At 38.0% G+C, this 14,252-nt stretch overlaps 1 protein-coding gene across 3 annotated transcripts in view; it reads left to right on the top strand.

Moving 5' to 3' along the window:
- Positions 1 to 13,947, top strand: part of STAM (signal transducing adaptor molecule) — a 70,304-nt gene extending 56,357 nt beyond the window's left edge. For 2 of the 3 annotated variants that reach the window (XM_064368393.1, XM_064368394.1), the window contains 5 exons: positions 2,185 to 2,272; positions 2,723 to 2,777; positions 3,343 to 3,496; positions 5,770 to 5,945; positions 12,604 to 13,947. In XM_064368393.1, the coding sequence (XP_064224463.1) occupies positions 2,185 to 2,272; positions 2,723 to 2,777; positions 3,343 to 3,496; positions 5,770 to 5,945; positions 12,604 to 12,841 (711 nt within the window). In that variant the 3' untranslated portion in view covers positions 12,842 to 13,947. Of the gene's footprint in view, positions 1 to 2,184; positions 2,273 to 2,722; positions 2,778 to 3,342; positions 3,497 to 5,769; positions 5,946 to 6,407; positions 6,544 to 12,603 lie in introns of all 3 variants that reach the window. The other variant, XR_010339488.1, reaches the window with a different exon arrangement.
- The last annotated feature ends 305 nt before the right edge of the window (positions 13,948 to 14,252 follow it).

The following is a 14,252-nucleotide window of genomic DNA, read 5'->3' as shown; positions in this document are numbered from 1 at the left end:
GCCTCAGAGTATAAGGATTACCAGGGATGATTCCAAATATTGGTGTTGGTATTAAGAAAGTAATGACTCTAATGACTAGCTAACACAGCTGAAATGGTTTCATGTTTTTGCTTTTAAAAACAGGACAAAGTGAATTTTCAGCTAGTCCATTAAAAATAATTTTTAATGGCAGACCACTGTCATTCCTGGCATAGAACTCAGAAGATACTGAAGTAACTTAATGATATTGCTATACTAGCTTGATTATATGAGCAAATTTCTCCCCACTTTCAACTATAAAAACAAAAAATAAGAATATATTATTAATAATAATAATTAACTTATACATATGAATGTGTCTAACACCTGGAGTATTATCAGTGTACATATTTTTAGTGTAAAGAAATCTCATATGATCATCAGTAGACTTTCAAGTATATTAGGATAAAATTTTAAGGGGGATATTGAGTGGAAATATGGTAAGTTCAAGGAGAAAAACAATTTGAAATACCTGACAGAGACTGTGTTTTGAATTGTAATGGTGAGTGCAGCAAATTGCTATCATGTTTAAATCCCTTTAAAGGTATTTTTGACTATCTTAAGTTAAAGTGTCAACACTTAATGTCCTGGAAATCTTATCCTTTGTAACCTTTTACACTTATGAAAAATAAGATGTTATCTTTGAAATATGTGAAGGGGTTTGTGGGCTTTTAGCAGTCTTTCGTGGGAGACAGAAGCACAATTTGAAGAGCAAAACAAACTGTGAAAGACTGTACTAAGGGCAAGAAATCCACCTGTGCTAGGGGAAGTTATGTTTGGGTGATGGCATTATATAAGAAAATGCTTACAGAGGCAGACTAGTGGTCTATCTAGAAACCCTATTTCTTCGACACTAAATAACTTTAAATATTGTATAGTATTCTGTAAGCAAACACAACAGTAACCAACTGTGTGTTGACCCTCACTTTCATTTGACCTTTTTTTGTCTGTGGTACGCAAACTTTCTGACATGTTTTTAAGGCTGCTTAAAATGAAAATTGTGAATCATTTACATTGGAAATTAGTATTTATTTCAAAATACAGAATTCTTTTGACTTGGGAAGAGTTTCTTTCATATACTTATGTCGCTTTCACTCTCTGATTAATTTGTTTCTCAAGCTATTTTTCTTTTACATAGAACATAATTTTGAAATTTTAAATAATTACTTTGCTTAGAATTAGTAGTCTTTATTCACCCTACTTACCTATGGATAGTAGCATAACCATGTAAAAACCATGCATGGATTGTAATTATTTTAGTAGTAGTCATGGTAGAGTAGATATGTTTTGACTTTTTGAAAAACATAAATGCATATGTACTTATATAGCAAAAGATGTGTTTATGTAATGATGGTTTCATTAGTTCCGTTGTTCTGTACAACCAAAGATTCTGAAATAGATCTGTGTCACTGGTTTTAGATACCTTCCAGCCTTTCCCACATAGGAAAATTGAGAAACCACTGGTCTTCTTCCTTCCTTTTATGATTAACTGAAATACTGGTAGAAAGAAAATGTAGAATAAATCCTGAGAGTCCCACTTAGAAGAGTAGCTGTGATACAACTGAGCTCTGCCTTACTCAAACAGCTGTTGTATTCACCATGGGGGAGAAGGAATGAGCAAGTTGTTAGTCATAAGCAATGCCATCTTGAGATGGGTAGTACAGTTGTTGGCATGGCTAAGCTAAAGCTGCTCCGAAACAAAGCAAAATCCTCTAGCATGACATAACAGGTAGACGAACTCACACATTGTAAGTTTAAGTGTGGCTCAATTTCTTCTTATTTCAGAGAATCTCTATTAGCAGTTGTATTCATTTATTTATTTATACATACATACATACATACATACATACATACATGGTCTTGCACTGTTGTCCATGCTGAAGTGCAGTGGTGAGACCATAGCTCACTGCAGCCTTGACCTCCTGGGCTCAACTGATCCTCCCACCTCAGCCTCCTGAGCAGTTTCAAAAATATGTAGACAACACTTTTAAGGCTCTGATTTCATGTGGTTCTAAAGAGAATAAATACATGGGACATTGAAAACATAAAAGCAAAATTGGAGTTTCCATAACTATAAATTTTGAAAGTTTGTCTAGTTAATAAAGTGAGAACATAAAGTTGCATAAAGATTGGTTGCTTTTTATATTAACTACTTAATTCCTGTAGGAAAAAATGGACCAGTTGCTACAGATGTTGCAAAGTACAGATCCCAGTGATGATCAGCCAGACCTACCAGAGCTACTTCATCTTGAAGGTAAAACTTGTTTTCTATATACCTAGTAAATAAAGAATACTTAGAGGTTAATAACTGGTGTCCTGTTAAAGAATGAGTTTTGAAAATGGTATTAAAAATGGAACATTTCTCACTTCTCCTTGACCCAGGCTCACTTTTATATGCAGTTTAAACCTTGGGTAGAACTTGAATTCTTATAGTTTTCTATCCAAACTGCATGTTCTATTCAACATTTTGGAATCTTGTAAAATGAAAAATGGTACTTTAAGATTTTGAAATTAATATTTTAGATTAAGTTGGCACCATTATACTTTAAGAAAATGAATTTTGGGTTCTGTGGACTAAGGTTAATGAATGTATATTTTTATTACTCCAAATTAAATTTTTTTCCTTAAATTATGTAAATATCTATGAAAGATTCACATTCTTTTCTTGTACTTTCTTATATTTCTTCAAATCTTGTCATTTTAGCAATGTGTCACCAGATGGGACCTCTCATTGATGAAAAGCTGGAAGATATTGATAGGTAAAATAACATGGGTACATTATATTGTGTACCTTCTTTCCTGAAGCTATCTCTATAAACTGCAAAATGGGCTATAACTGCCTGTTTTTAAAAACAATATTCTGGAGGAACCAATTCTCATTCACTTGTATTCTGTTAGATGTTGAGAATTAGACTCATTTGTTCTTTTTTTAAAGTGAGGATTTAATTGACCTTTACAATATGGTCAAAAAGACCAGTACAGATAGATCTTTGTAAAAACAAGGGCTAGCTGTGTAATCATCTTTGCTGAAGTGTCATTATCAGAGCTCACAAATGACCCATATGTTAGTAACTAGAGAAACCAAACTATTTCTGGTAGAGTCTGGTACGATAAGCTGGAGTTCTCTCAGCACAGCACCTAATAAACCTTAAACACTTTTGGTTGCCTCAGGGCTAAAACGCAGGATATTTTTGTTATAGGTGAAAATTTTAATAATGTCTACTAGTACTACTTTTTGCTATTTTTGATATTTTGGTGTGTCATTATTTAGAACATTATATCATTTCAGCAACAACTATTTCACATTATTGTGTCATGTTTCAGAAAACATTCAGAACTCTCAGAACTTAATGTGAAAGTGATGGAGGCACTTTCCTTATATACCAAGTTAATGAACGAAGATCCCATGTATTCCATGTATGCAAAGTTACAGAATCAACCGTATTATATGCAGTCATCTGGTGTTTCTGGTTCTCAGGTAAGCTTTTAAAAGCCCAATTATGTTGTTTTAAATTCTCAAATGCGTGGTTGGGCATGGTGGCTCATGCCTGTAATCTCAGCAATTTGGGAGGCCGAGGCAGGAGGATCGCTTGAGACCAGGAGTTCAAGACCAGCCTGGGAAACATAGTGAGACCCTGTCTCTTCCAGAAGAAAAAAAATTAACCAGGCTGGGTCATATTCCTTGGTCCCTGTTACTCGAAAGGCTGAGGTAGGAGGGTCGCTTGAGCCCAGGAGGTTGAGACTGCAGTGAGCCATGTTTGCGCCTCTGCACTCCAGCCTGGGCAACAGTGAGACCCTGTTTCGAAAATAAATAAATAAATAAATAAATAAATTAATTCTGAAATGCATTTGAGATTATTTGGAATAGCTGTGTGAAAACTTTCTAAAAGTAATGTTTAGAATTAAAGTTTAACAGAATTTTTTTACTTGACAATTACAGTATATAATAGAGTAATTATGCTAATAGGCTTTTGTTTGTTTAAAGGAGATTGCTTTTATACAGGAGTATATAGCAGAATCACCCATCAAGCTTTTAAAAATATACAGATATTCCAGTCCCAATCCAGACCTATTGAATTAGAATCTTCAGGGTTGAGGCCCGTAGTTTTAAAGCGTCATAATGTAATTATTTACTTAAGGACCTTAGTTTTTGTTGAATTTAAGTTGAATTTCTAATGATTACTGAATCTTTCAGAGTTTTTATTTATATAAAGATCTATTTGTGCTAAGTGCTCTTATTACAAAACAGAAATGAGAGTGAGAGGACACGCTTGGAGGTGATACATATGTTTATAGCATAGATTGTGGTGATGATTTCGTGAGTGTTTATGTCCAAAACCATCAAGTTGTGTACACGCCATATGTATAGGCTTTTTGCAGGTCAAACATGTTTCAGTAAAGTAGTTTTGTAAAAAGCACAAAATGTTTTAGAGCTAGGAAAACTCTCTTAAACATCTAATAAACTTCTAGTTATCCTTAAAAGGAAAACTTAAATGCAGTGAAAAAAAAATGAGGTAAAAACCTTATTTTTATTATTATAAACCAACAAAATATAGTTCCGTAATTAAAACTGCTTTAATCTGGAATTCTTCCCTCCTTTACGTGAGAATGCATGCAAGGCAGTATAGAGCCCTCTGCTCTCTTTTCACCCCAAGCAACTATTTTAAGAGCCCCCTTTTCACAAACTCAGCAAGGTAAGGATATAGGGAATAACTAGCCAGATACTCCATTTTTTTTCCATGTAGAGTGGGCACGGGCTGTGTTCAGATTAATGTTTAGCAGAAATGAGGGACCAGCATCCTGTAGATGAACAGCTAGACCAAAAAAACTTGGGGCTAGAGGGCAGCTGCTTTAGAGTCTTGATCACCAGTTTAGACAGAGAAGCAAAAAACATTCATGTTCAGTTTTTGAAGAATGACAAAATACAGTTATGAGGACTGGTATAGCTGTGTTTATAATGAAGACCCTTTGAATCCCCGTGTGGGTCTGTTGAACAAAAGTACTAAATGGAAGGAGCTAATGAATACTGCAGAAAATTAGGACATTATATGTTTCAGACTTTGGATAGTTAAGACTTCAGTCTCTTTAGATTAAAAAATACATTTTTAAGTACAGAAGGAGGCAAACAAATCCAGCCTGTTGCCTGTTATTTTTTTTTTTTTAAATAAACTTTTATTGGAACACAGCCACTCTGATTTACCAGAAGAACCGGATAGTTGTGTCAGAGACCACATGGTCCACAAAACTTACAATATTTACTGTCATGCCCTTCACAGAAAAGTTTGCTGATCCCTGCTTTAGAAAATTAGCTTGCTCTGTTGTTCGGTAAACTGCAGTTTAGGTAATGTGTCTTGTATCCATTGCAGTCGTCTACGGCTACAAAACAATGAGTTCAAATACTTTCCAAATATCCTTTGGGATTCCTTAAAAAATACCAGCATGCAGAATATTAAAATACATTTAATAGAAAGGGAGATTATATTAGTATAGAGTTTCAGGGTCAGTTTCTTTAATGCTTCAGTATGGAGATAAACATGAGTTTAGCTAATGTTTAAGTAAAAATGAAAACTGTCCACAAACTATTTCATTGAAAAGTGTTTTTCATAATGTCTGTTGACAGAAGTAACTTTTAAGAAAGGATTCCAGAGTGATAATTTTTCTTGTTTTTGTAACCGACTACCTCTACAGAGAAAGTCTGGTGTGCTTATTAAAATTTTAGAATTGAATATGGTTTCTCTTTAACTGTCCCAGGTATATGCAGGGCCTCCTCCAAGTGGTGCCTACCTGGTCACGGGGAACGCGCAGATGAGCCACCTCCAGAGCTACAGTCTTCCCCCGGAGCAGCTGTCTTCTCTCAGCCAGGCAGTGGGCCCGCCGTCCGCAAACCCAGCCCTTCCTAGTCAGCCAACTCAGGCTGCTTACCCAAAGTAATTTGACTATTGATTCTTCTTTGGAGTTAGTGCTGTTACAGCTGGCAAAGTGCCACCAGTTATTTATAACTATAAAATCTGGCTAAGAAATATCTGTGGTCAGCGTCATATAGTGGCCCCATTCGTGGTGATGAGTGGTGGTGCCTCTGTGGTGTTATAGGACCAGTCGGCAAGCTGGTCCTCTGCTTCCTGACTCACTGAACTCCTATAATTTGGTTTCAGCCCGATATTTTTGATACTACTCTTACCATAAGTTTTTATTGTTATTTTTATTTGTATCTATGATATTTGATAATGTCGTTAATGAAATTTACATTTAATGACTATAGTTTGTCATTTTCCCACACATTTTATATAAAATCTAAATCCTGAGATTAAAAATATATAGTTCTGGGCTGTCTCTTTAAGACAAATATTTTCTTATTTTTGCCCTACTTTGGAATGTAATTTACATTATAGCAAGACACCCCATTTGAAACAAGAAGATACAAGAAGATAAGCGCCCTTGTTTCTCAGGAGGCAGTTGGCTGAAGATGTGATGACAGAGGCCCATTTACCTACAGTGCTCTCTGTCATGTAGTTAAATGATTATGATGTAAGTGTTTTTTTTTTTTTTTTTTTTTTTTTTTTTGCTTTAATGGGACTCTAAGCTGAAATCTTTTCCTTGAAGCAGATAAAGGATGGGCTTTTAAGAGTTTACCAGCGTGTATTCTAGAAGTTATGATATTCTGGCTGGCAACAGAAGTTTCTAGGTAGCACAGGTACAACTTCTAGAAACCTTTCCAGCAAAGTTGGGAGTGCCCAGGAATGCTCCTGTCCCGCCCTCTCTATTGCACTGTTCATCCTCAAAGAGTTACGTGTTGGAGGTGCTTGGAGATTTTCAAGCATTATTTTGTTGTCAGATCTAGTATTCCGAAATGACTTTAAGGGAGATGATGGTGAGGCCTATTCTTAGTGTCAGAAAACAGGGCCTTCCCTAGTGGGTTATGTAGCTTAGAAAAAAATGTTAATTGTAGCTTGCTCTTTTGCAGAATTTTTTTTTTAAGTTGAGATCTGGTGGAAATGAATACTTCCTTTTTTTTTAACGTGCAGTGTTTATTTAATTGTTTGTGATACATACTGAGTATACTTTAGCTGCAGGAAGTATTCTTTTTTTTATTGCATTTTAGGTTTTGGGGTACATGTGAAGAACATGCAAGATTGTTGCATAGGTACACACATGGCAGTGTGATGTGCTGCCTTCCTCCCCATCACCTATATCTGGCATATCTCCCCATGCTATCTCTCCCCAACTCCCCAGCCCCCGCTGTCCCTCCCCTATTTCCCCGCTACAGACCCAGTGTGTGATGCTCCCCTCCCTGTGTCCATGTGTTCTCATTGTTCAACACCCATCTATGAGTGAGAACATGCGGTGTTTGATTTTGTGTTCTTGTGTCAGTTTGCTGAGAATGATGGTTTCCAGGTTCACCCATGTCCCTACAAAGGACACGAACTCATCGTTTTTGATGGCTGCATAATATTCCATGGTGTATATGTGCCACATTTTTCCTGTGGAAATGAATACTCTTATGGAAAATAAGCAAGCAGCTGTTGTTAGAGTAACATGTTGCTTTAAAACTAGATGCAAAGTGGGTAGAAGGTAGGAATTGCTGAGAAGACAGCTAAGGTTCCTGACTTACATAGGACCCCTTCAGCTATTTTAGTATTAGCCAGAAATGCCTCCTTTCCCCTGCTAGGCCTCTGTTTGAATGTGTCGCTTGCTGCTGTACCTACCCTGTTACTAGAGATTATTTGAGACTTATTCTTAAAGGTCAAGACCTTGGGAAATTATCCTTGTGAACAAGAGAAACTGTTGGTAGGTGCTTTAACAGTGAAGTTCTGTAGCTCTGTGGCACCCTGCTGCTCACTCACTCTGTGAGTGACTCTGCTTCTGCATTCGGGATGTGAAATCCCAGGCATGGGCACAACCCTACCCATATAGTGTAGCTATTAATGTCACCTCTCCAGGACCACATGTTCATTTCAACAGGTGCCTTTTGAAGAGCATTTTCTTGAAATATTAGCCCTCTGGTCCTGACTCATTCTGCGTATTCTTTTCTTGTTACCTTAGCTGCATTTTTACTGGGACGTCTTCCTTGCTTTCCCACCTTGCAGCACTGTTCCTCCTGGCTGCTGGCAGAGGACTGTGTGTGTACTCTGTTTCCTGGCTGGTAGTTGCCTTTTTACTTGTTTGTATCCCCACTGAACAACAATATCTTGAGAGCTGGCACTGTATCTTTCACCTTATAGCCATAGTATGTAGCACACAGTTTTACACTGGATAGGAGCTCAGTAAATATTTTATAAATACATGTTTCAGCGTTAATGACAATTTCAGTTTCTGTATTAGACCAGTTAGGTGTACTTTTAAAAATTCCCTGCAAAGGCTTCACAAAGGCTTAGAGGCCGTTTAAATATCTATATGTAAAGGTACAATATGTAATATATATTTATCAATATATAAAAACAAATAAGTGTTTGTATGTTTAAACGGGTAAATGATGGATTGCTGGTAGAGCATATGTAGGGTGAGGAGATTGGAAGGAGTGAGGGCCAGGGTTAGAAGTCTCCTTGCTAGAGGTGTCCTGCATATTTGACTCGAGTTTTCTAGTGACAAATCAAGGTCAGTGAGAATTGTTGTTGTATTTGGTAGGCAGGTTTTTTAGCACTCCTCAGTTTATATATATCTGAGAGGCTGTCTCTTGTTACATCAAATTTTGGTGTTAGAGTTAACTGTTTTTCAGACTTCTGTCATCCTAAGACAGTTTATTATTAGTTGGGGGAGGTGCCACTGATGACAGTTTGTTAAAGCTACCTGTAGTGATGGTAGTATTATAAGGCGATAATAAGTGATAATTACCGTGAATATTATAAGACCACTGAAGCTTATGTATTCATTTGTTTCTGATTTGAGTTTACTACATTCAGCATGTGCGAGGCACTATGTTAGGCACTTGAGAGTTTTTAGCTTCAAGGCGCTTACTGGGTAGTAGGGGCAAACACATAAAAAACATATAATTTATTACAACATGATTTACAAATAAAGAAAGATATATGCCTTGTGCTCTAGGAGCCTCACGGTTTGAGGAAATTTTCCAAGCGTGTTACTCTTAGCTAATAGAAAAAAAGCGAGGAAGATGTTCTGTTGTGACAAAGATGTGGTAGTCTGGAATGGCGTGGTACCTGCGGAGTGAGCAGAGATGGGAGGCGTGAAAGGCGTGGCGCATGTCAGCATTCCAGCAGCACATTTGCCAGTGGATTAAAGCATCTGTGGGAGCAGGGAAAGATGTATTTGTTTTTTATTTTTATTTTTATTGCATTTTAGGTTTTGGGGTACATGTGAAGGACATGCAAGATTGTTGCATAGGTACACACATGGCAGTGTGATTTGCTGCCTTCCTCCCCCTCACTTATATCTGGCATTTCTCCCCATGCTATCCCTCCCCAACGCCCCACCCCCTGCTGTCCCTCCCCTGTTTCCCCCGAACAGACCTCAGTGTGTGATGCTCCCCTCCCTGTGTCCATGTGTTCTCATTGTTCAACACCCACCTATGAGTGAGAGCATGCGGTGTTTGATTTTCTATTCTTGTATCAGTTTGCTGAGAATGATGGTTTCCAGGTTCATCCACGTCCCTACAAAGGACACGAACTCATCGTTTCTGATGGCTGCATAATATTCCATGGTGTGTATATGCCACATTTTCCCCGTCCAGTCTATCTTCGATGGGCATTTGGGTTGGTTGCAGGTCTTTGCTATTGTAAACAGTGCTGCAGTGAACATTCGTGTGCATGTGTCCTTACAGTAGAACGATTTATAATCCTTTGGATATATACCCAGTAATGGGCTTGCTGGGTCAAATGGAATTTCTATTTCTAGGTCCTTGAGGAATTGCCACACTGTCTTCTACAATGGTTGAACTAATTTACACTCCCACCAACAGTGTTAAAGTATTCCTATTTCTCCACATCCGGGAGAGACGTATTTGAAGACACTGCCAGGAGTCAGAGAATGCAGGTCCTAGATAACATCTTAAGGATAATGAAAAAGTTCAGAAAGGGCTTTAAATGGCAGTAGTGTAGATGGATTCATAGTGGCAAGATTAGAAGCTGGGAGACCACGGATATTAGGCAAGAAATGATGAGTATTTATGGGCAAGATACAGTGCTATTAATTGGAAAGACTTATTTAGGAGAGTAGCAAATAATTACACATTGGGTGACATAGTTGGGAGATAGTGCACTGCAGAGATAAGAGAAAGAAGTGTTGGTGAATTGCACGGTTTTGCCCCAGGCAACTGGGTGGACGGTGGAACTGTAAATTTAGAATGATTACCGTAATGCTAACATTTAAGGATTATTTAGTATGTGCTGAGCACTGTGCTGTATGCTTTACACAAATAACTTACTTATTCCTCATAATAACCTATGAAGTCGGTAAACTATTACCCCCATTTTATAGATGGGGAAACTGAGACCTGGAGACAGAACTAAAGTCCCATTTAGCAAAGATTCTAAACCAGACATTCTGACTCCAGAACTCAGCACATAGACTCATATTATGGCAATATTTTGGGCCATACCATTGATGACAAATAATGCCTTCGGTCACCACATGAGTTATTGAAATGTAGCATTAAATTACTATCTCATAATAATTACCATCAAATAATGCATTTGTGTAGAGTACAAGAGCATTGAATTTACCAACAATAGATTTATAGGTAATTTAACAATTGGAGGGAAATTTAGAAATCGGCAATATCTTGAAAATTTGGCTGTTGCTTTTTATATAGTTAGTTTTATATTTTTAATCCAAATGTAGGGGGAATTCTCAGTGTTAGAGCATCTTAGTACCTCTCTTTACATAGCTAACCTAGTGTCTTACAGTGGAAACACATGTATTCAGTTGGAAATAGGAAGACAGGAAGTAGAGGTAGTAGGTAAAGACAACCCTTTGAAGGATTTTTTTTCAGGGCAGTACACAAGTGGAGGGGCTTGAGATGGGAGTACTGGCAGCAGAGCAGTGGGAGCAGGAGGCCAAGCTCAGTACCCGAGGGAGTGCAGCTGCAGAGAGTTGATCAGTGTGCTGGTGGAGCTTGTGCTTCTGTATTTTCAGGGAAATATGAGAAAGGAGGTTATGAGGCCTTCCCTTCCACTAGTCCACCGGGACAGTTCTTGTCAAGGACACTGGTGATCCGCTTATTGCCGGACTCCTGGTCAGTTCACCATTCTCCTCCTCCATTTGACAGTTTGCTCTTCCCTCCTCTTTTCTGAAATACTTTCTTCACTTGCCCATAACTGTTCTCTTTTTCCTTCTGCCTCACCGCCACTTCTTCTCAGTCTCATTTGCCTCTTGTCTCTTTATCTTCCTGATTTCAAGGTCCAGTGCTCAGTAGATGGACTGCCTTTTTCTGTTTGCAGCTGCTCCCTAGGGGATCTCATGCAGCCCTGTGGTTTTGAATGCCGTGGATCTGCCAAGGATTCCCAGATGCATATTTCTCCACCACACCTCCCGACGGGACAACAGGCATAAATAGCTGACTGCCTATGCATTCTCTTTGCTTATGTATATTTTGGACACCGTACTTGACAGGTCCAAGATCATTCCTTTGGTCTTCCCCACACTCCTCCCACCCCAAGTCTCCTGTAGTCCTGTCATAGTATTCTTTTCAGTGAATGGCCACTCTACCAGTTATTTCTGCCAGTTTTTTGGTTCTAAACCTCAGGCATTTTGGACTCTTCTGTTCATTGTCATATTTTGAAGGCATTAATCTTCAAAATATATCTAGAATCTGACCCTTTCTCCCATCTCCACCATTATCACCGTGGCTCTGCTGCCCCTCAGCTCTCTCCTGGTCGATTATAACAGCCGGCGGTCAGCTATCCTGCTCCAGAGGGAGCCTGTTAAACCCTATGGAATCTTATCATCCTTCTGCTCAGAACCAGCCAGTGTCTTTTTGTCTCACTCAGAGTATAAGCCACAGCCCTTACTGTGGCCGTCAGGCACGGTGTGTTCTCCAGCCCTGTCCCCACCACCCCAGTTCCGCTGGGTGATCTTAGCTGCTCTCCCTTTGGCCACCCTCTGCTGCAGAAAACACCTGGTGTTTCCTGTCCTCAAAGCCTTCTGTTTGCCTGAAATGCATTTTCCTAGAGACTATCTGGCTGAGTCCTTCACTTTTTTCACATCTCTGCTTAAATATTGCCTTATTGGAGAGGTCCCCTACGGTAAAGTGGAATCCCTCGCCCCAGCTGCTCTTGGTCCTCCTTATTGTGCTTTGTTTTTCTTCTTAGCAGTTATAACCCCTTGACACACGATACATGTGTTTTTTACCCTTTTTCTCCCACTAGAAAAGAAGCTGCATGGTGGTATAGACTTATTTCCACAACCCTCCCCCGCCTTTTTTGCATAATGCCTAAATAACACACATTTTTTAACACAATGCCTGATATCACAGTGCCTAAAATAGCAATATTTGGCACTTGATAGCTATTTAGTAAAAGGTTATTAAGTGAATTGACTATATGAATGAATGCTTAATAATAGCTTTTCCATTTATCTGTAAGTTGTTCCATAAATCAGTATTGATCTAATTGAGTGGTTTTTTTTCCTCCACAGTACAATGGTGAGTTCCGTTCAAGGAAACACATATCCCAGCCAGGCTCCCGTCTATAGTCCTCCTCCTGCTGCTACTGCTGCCGCTGCAACTGCCGATGTCACTCTGTACCAGAATGCAGGACCTAATGTGTCCCAGGTGCCAAACTATAACTTAACATCATCCACCCTCCCTCAGCCCGGAGGCAGCCAACAGCCACCTCAGCCACAGCAACCATATTCTCAGAAGGCTCTGCTATAGGACACGGTGTTCCTCTTGGAGGCAGACACCTGCTAAATGCCACTGACAATGTTATGAGATTCATTACTATCTTAAGATGTGTGTATCCTCAGCTTATAGGAATCTCTCTTGGTCAACAAGTTCAAATATTCAAGAAGGTAAAACTCTCTTCAATTGACACTGACTTTTTAGAGGTTCTCCCCTCCAGCTCCCCCAGAGGAATGAAACTGCTTACTTTTTCATAATATGAAAGCATCGATACAAGGTTATTTGTCTCGTAAACCTGGTCCGCAAAAAGTCAAACTTACAAAAACTGCTGTGGCAAATGTTATGTACATATATTGATATGTAACTGCATTAGTGGCCATGTTGAATCACAGTGGTGATCATGTGAATATATTTAACATTGTGTTAAATTAATTTACATTGCTATTTTATTTTAATCATAAACAACTACCATGTTTCTTAATGTTTTGTGTAAATTTAAGGTAATTACACTATCCTTTTAAACTGCAAAAAAACAAGTTGTAGCGTATTTACATGAAGGCATTATGTTGTTGTGTATTTCAGTTTCACATTAAACTGAACCTTTTACTAATTATAAGCTAAACATATATATATATAAACATATATATATATTATATATATATATACACGTCTCTCTGTAGCCTCTGCGTACTACTAGCTGTCATCACACCAGCGTACAGTAGCTAAATTTTTGGTGCAGTTACAGTAAATGATAATGTTCCCTTTTGGACTTTTACATTTTGGCATGACATTTCAGAATATTGTGGGACCATGAGACAAAATTAAGTAGAATCACATTCTTTATTTCTTATTTTTCAAGAAATGATGTTGGTTTACCTTTTCCTAGTTGAATATAGTAATTAGGTTTGTAAGCTGTATACTGTGTTTATTGGTGGCAGTAACACCAAAGATAGAGGCAATGGATAGAAATTTTTAAACTGGAAAGAAAACCTGAATTACACTACGTTTTCAGAGTCCCTTGTAATTATTTGGGATATCAACAAAATTTGATTTATCTGTCTTATCCCATTGCTAGTCTTTTAAATATGTCTTTAACACATTGTATCCTTTAATTCTTCATTAAAATGGAAATAAGTAGATGTTTCAAAGTAATCTACATTCCTGGCTTTGCTTAACAGTTTATATATTTATTGTTGTCTTTCAAACTGGATTTTTGGACTGCTTTTTCTGGTCTTTTAAAAATTCTACTGGAATTATTTTGGCTTCCTACTTGGGAATATTTTCAAATGAATGCTTTTCTTTTAATTCATGCGAAAACTATTTCCACTGACACTGTAATCTTAAATATTTACCATTTCCCTGGCTAGGCCATACTATTATTTTGACACTACTTGACTGAAAACTTAAGTTGAACGTCATATTTAATGAATTGATTTAATAGGTT

Source organism: Aotus nancymaae, unplaced genomic scaffold, assembly GCF_030222135.1.
Source record: "Aotus nancymaae isolate 86718 unplaced genomic scaffold, 86718_ANA_hifiasm-v0.15.2.pri h1tg000077l, whole genome shotgun sequence".
In the NCBI taxonomy this organism is placed as follows: domain Eukaryota; kingdom Metazoa; phylum Chordata; class Mammalia; order Primates; family Aotidae; genus Aotus; species Aotus nancymaae.
The sequence above is the reverse complement of the archived record's forward strand: the minus strand, read 5'-3'. Positions and strand labels throughout refer to the sequence as shown.